This window comes from Conger conger, chromosome 11 (genome assembly GCF_963514075.1).
Source record: "Conger conger chromosome 11, fConCon1.1, whole genome shotgun sequence".
In the NCBI taxonomy this organism is placed as follows: domain Eukaryota; kingdom Metazoa; phylum Chordata; class Actinopteri; order Anguilliformes; family Congridae; genus Conger; species Conger conger.
In genome coordinates, this window is record NC_083770.1 from 14127547 (window position 1) to 14132546 (window position 5000).

Here is a 5000-nt window from a genome sequence, read left to right on the forward strand (position 1 = left end):
AACTGGAAGACCTGCTGATTTGCTGTTTCCTTGCGGTTTTATATTTTATCATTCCAAAGAGGCAGAAGTCCACTTCCCTCTGACCCAGCAAAGCGCTGCTTTGTCTGCCTTTTGGGACTCTTAACAATCCTGTTTGTGCTTCGGGTGACACGGAGATGGAGTCCCAGCGCGGGCCTTGGTGACGGGTTCCCCTCTTCTCTCTCCGCTTTCCAGACCTTTCAGAGATCGAGTCGTACCACTCGTACTCCCCTCCCGAGGATCGGCGGTCACACCACTCCGATCTCTCCTCGCACTCGTCCAATGAGAGGATACGGGACAAGCCCAGGTAACCGGACCGTCTCGCTCATCAGCACACCTGGGTCAAATACCTCATTGTGTGGATTCAAATACGCTGAGGTTTGACTGAACTTGTCCGGTGTACTGGAGCCTATGAAATGTGCTCAAAAGGTGCAAACCTTCTGGTCCTTCTTGGTTGACTCAACTGCACCAAGTAAGGTCAATTGAGCACATAAAAGATTTTGAATCCAAAGCAATTACGTATTCGACCCAGGTCTGGCAAGGAGGGACTTTCCCATTCCTTTTCAGGACTGTTCTCTCACCCTGTCCGGCTTGTCCAACCTTTTTTTATCTTGTTTGGATTTGGAAGTTGGATGAAAGATAGTTTGAATCCTTTAGAAAGGTTTGAAAGATTTGAACCCTTTAGAAATGGTGAGTTCTGTTTGCTTATTGAGCTTGTTCTGAGCTTGGGTAGTCTGGGGAACCCTGCTGTTCTCACCCGCCGATTCCTCTTTCTAACCAACGGGGAACATTAATCCTGGACTGCGATGACTGTGAACTCACCAGCGATTAATAACATGCTTGTAGGTGGCGGCGGTTTGTTGTGAGAAGTTACAGAGTGCGGGTTGAACTCTGGCAAATGTTCCGCTGTCTGGACTGTGAGACTTATGGAAGCGGAGTGTTCCGTTCCCGATTCCGGAAGCATTTCCTCACCGGAACGCTGTCTGCTGTGGAATTCCTTCCAGGGATGGCCCTGCAAGCGGGTTGGCCAAGTTGGTTGCCGTGCCGCCCACCTTCAGAGCCCCTGACGACCACCACTCAGGCCAGAATGAGAGGGAGGAGCCACGTGCAGAGGAGCCACCAGGTACCCACAATGCCCCTGTGCTGTGTAGGTCTGTAGGATGGCACGTTATGCATGCTATACGTGGGGTTTCTTTGTTTATGAACTCGACTTATGGGCTTGTAAACAGGGTGTTTGTACCTATAAATGGGGGTTCTGTCTGTATGAACTGGACCTATGGGCTTGTAAGCAGGGTGTATGTGCCTATGCAGGGGGTTTCTGTGTGAATAAACTAGGTGCATGTGCTTTGTTTAGAAGGGGTATATGCCTACCTGTGGGGTTTTGTGTGTGTGTACTGTATGAGTCTATGGACTTATAAGCAGGGTGTTTGGGTGTGTAAACTGGGTGTTGTGTGTGTGCTTATAAGCTCGGCGTGTGCATATACATACATGTGGTCTGTGAGTATAAACTGAGTATGTGTATAGGCAGGTGTCTGTGCTTATGAATGAGGTGCACAGGTGTGTTGACTGTCCTTGTCATCACTCGATGGGCACATCTGGTTTTCACAGCTGCCGTTAACGCCACCCCGAAAATCCTCCTGCGTCCCAGCCCAGAGGACGAGGAGATATACGGGTGAGATTATTTACTTTATCTATCTGTGTGTGTGTGCTTGTACTCTGCATGGGACTCAGTGGGTTCTTTCCAATCCCTTATTCTTCCCCGCCCGTCTCCTTGTGCTTTGCCTGACCCAGAAATCGAAAAAGATGGCTCAAAGTTATCATGTATCTGGAGGCTCCCGAACTTCTCTTGAGCGAGGAAACAACTTTTTAAGTATTTTTGCGTGATGTACAGTATAAATGATCGACCTGTGGATCCACATCTGCCACGAATATGTGATTTGTCAATTATAATTTGTTATTTAGCTGAAGCTTTTATCCCAAGCAGCAGTTGATTAGACTAAACAGGAGACAACATCTTCCCCTGGAGCAGTGCAAGGTTAGGGGCCTTGCTCAAGGACCCAACGGTTGTGCGGATCTTATTGTGGCGACACCGGGGATCAAACCACCGACCTTGCGGGTCCCTGTCATGTACCTTAACCACTACACTACAGACTAAACAGGGGACAATCCCCCCTGGAGCAGTGCAAGGTTAGGGGCCTTGCTCAAGGCCCCAGCCACTGTGTGGATGTTATCGTGGCTACACCGGGGCTTGAACCAGTGACCTTCCGGGTCCCAGTCATGTACCGTAGCCACTAGGAATGACATTTGATTGGCGAATTCACGTTTTCTCGATATACCCCATCTTCACTTCCATATCCAGCCTCTTTTTCTTGCCTCTGCTGTTGGGTGGAGCTTAAGGGACTGCAGAGGTGAACATAGGAGCCCTTTGTCCTGGGCCAGGGAGCGACGGAAGGCTGGCCGATTCTGCTAACAGGAAGTTCTGATGAGTCGCCTTGAGGGGTCATTTCAATTCTGCTGCACATTCCTCTCCTCCCCCTCTTTCTCCCTCTATCATGCTGTTTCCTTCAATTTTATTTTTTACCCACCTTCTTTCCCATTTCTTTGTACACTCTCTCTCTCTCCGTGTCGTATTCTTTCTGTGTCTGTGTGTGTGTGTGTGTGTGTGTGTGTGTGTGTGCGCGCGCGCGCACCGGCGTGTGTGTGCATGCGTGCGTCCACTGTGTGTGTGCGTGTGCGTGTGCGCGTGTGTGTTGCTGAATCACGGCCTGTACCACCTCAGCAGCTTCACCCGTGGGCTCACTTGCTCATCACTTCCAGCTCAGGTCGTCCATATTCATGAAGCCTTTTCTGCTGCTGTCTGTCACGGGTTTATTTTTATTTCTGACCCCCTCCCCTTCCCTTACACCGCATCCCCCCGCCCCCCTATGGCTACTGACCTTGCTTCAGCGGACAGAAAAGCTTTACTTTCATGCCTGGATGTGTGTTCCTCATCAACCTTTCACAGGAAGTGACCTCATACATTACACTTTCATGCCTGGATGTGTGTTCCTCGCCAGGCTTTGACAGGAAGTGACCTCATATATCAGACTCACTCGGGGTGCCTTGCGAAGTAACCGTCAGGTTGTATCACTCCTGCAGCGACGTGCTACATTTTTATTTTTCAGTAATCCCATAGTGAGCATTATATGATGAAGCAAACATTTTTCTATGGAAGTTAATTTCATTTTTCACAGTGAAATGAAGTCATGGAGTTCTGCTTCTTCTGTGATATACAGGCTTAAGCTGGTCTGAGAGCTCAAACTTTGCCCCGCCAGTATTACTGGAGCCGTTCTTTCCAGCTCATTCCGTCACACTTCCATTTATAGCCAAGCTCAGAAGGTCTGCCGCCTGCTGAATCGCACTGAAACCGAGAGAAACGGAGTGTGGCTCTGTCTGTCGCCAAGGAGATATTATATTCTGATCCGATTGCTGAGTGTACCTGCCCACGCCCCCCCCCATCCCCCCCCCCCCCGGCGTCTGTCTGTCTCCCCCCCCCTCTTTCTCTGTCAAATTCAGATTAAACCCTCACCTCAGTAGAGTTATTGCCAAAATGATCATCATAAAAGCCTAGTTTACACATGAGATTCATTTACCTGAACATCACTGTGGAATCTCGTCCTTTTAAACCAGCTGCATGTTCAAAACCTGCATGATTTGACTTACAACACACCTGAAGTTGGTGTCCTGTCAAGTTTTAGTTGTGTAATATAACCCCTCCTATTAAGAAGAAACTTTACTGTTCTGGGTAGTGCAAACGCATTTCTGCATTTATGTTCTCACCGTCTGTATTCAAACTGTGGTCAAGACTGTGGGCTCTCTGCAGGCCCAGTGAAGCAGCGTAGTCACTCCGGCTGTGGGCTCTCTGCAGGCCCAGTGAAGCAGCGTAGTCACTCCGGCTGTGGGCTCTCTGCAGGCCCAGTGAAGCAGCGTAGTGACTCCGGCTGTGGGCTCCCTGCAGGCCCAGTGAAGCAGCGTAGTCACTCCGGCTGTGGGCTCTCTGCAGGCCCAGTGAAGCAGCGTAGTCACTCCGGCTGTGGGCTCTCTGCAGGCCCAGCACGGTGATGGTGAGCTTCCAGAAGGGCGAGAGCGTGGGCCTACGGCTGGCCGGGGGGAACGACGTGGGCATCTTCATCGCCGGCGTGCAGGACGGCAGCCCGGCCGAGGAGGAGGGCCTGTGCACCGGGGACCAGATCATGAAGGTACGGCCTCGCCCCCGCGCTCCTGCGGCCCCCTGCGCTCCTGTGGCCCCCTGCGCTCCTGCGGCCCCCTGCGCTCCTGTGGCCCCTTCTGCTCACTCACCACTCACTCACTCACCCCCTCATCAACCCTTTCAGTCCCGGGCCCAGTATGGAGTGGCTCCACCCAAATCCCTGAGGAAAAATGAGAAAGTTGAGAAAATGTAAGGTTTTAACAGGGGCTCAAAACAATCGTATGCCAGTCATTTTGACATTGGGCACTCTTGGGCCTGATAGGGTTAATATACAATTAAATACAGTGAGGTGCGTAAATATTTGGACAGTGACCCAAATTTAAAGGGCTGTAATTCCTACATGATTAACTCCCTATGCAGACAGTCAGCTTTAATCTGAGGGTAGGTACATCCATATCGAGTCCACTGTGCAGGAATTGGAGCCCTTTAAAATTGTGAAAATCCACACACACATGCACAATATATATACTGTATATAAAGCATTAGAGTAATCCAGTCTACAGGTCACTAAGGCATGAATACCTTTTTCAACGTCCTGCAGGGACTACAGCTTCCTCAATTTAGATGTGTTCCTCAGGTGACAGAGGGGCGCTAGCGGTATTATTAATGTGCGGCTGAGAGACAAGATCTGAATCAATAGCCACACTGAGGTTTTTGACAACTGCCTTGGCTGTGGCAGAGGAGCCCTCTAGGTTTAAACTGTAACTTATCTTCATTTATCTTTTATCTGCCA

General features: G+C 50.1%; 1 protein-coding gene across 11 annotated transcripts in view; it reads left to right on the top strand.

Moving 5' to 3' along the window:
- LOC133139925 (tight junction protein ZO-2-like) overlaps nucleotides 1-5000 on the top strand; it is a 96574-nt gene that overhangs the window by 72990 nt on the left and 18584 nt on the right. For all 11 annotated transcript variants that reach the window (XM_061259408.1, XM_061259411.1, XM_061259410.1 and 8 more), the window contains 4 exons: nucleotides 214-325; nucleotides 1023-1141; nucleotides 1627-1690; nucleotides 4106-4256. In XM_061259408.1, the coding sequence (XP_061115392.1) occupies nucleotides 214-325; nucleotides 1023-1141; nucleotides 1627-1690; nucleotides 4106-4256 (446 nt within the window). The remainder of the gene's footprint in view (nucleotides 1-213; nucleotides 326-1022; nucleotides 1142-1626; nucleotides 1691-4105; nucleotides 4257-5000) is intronic.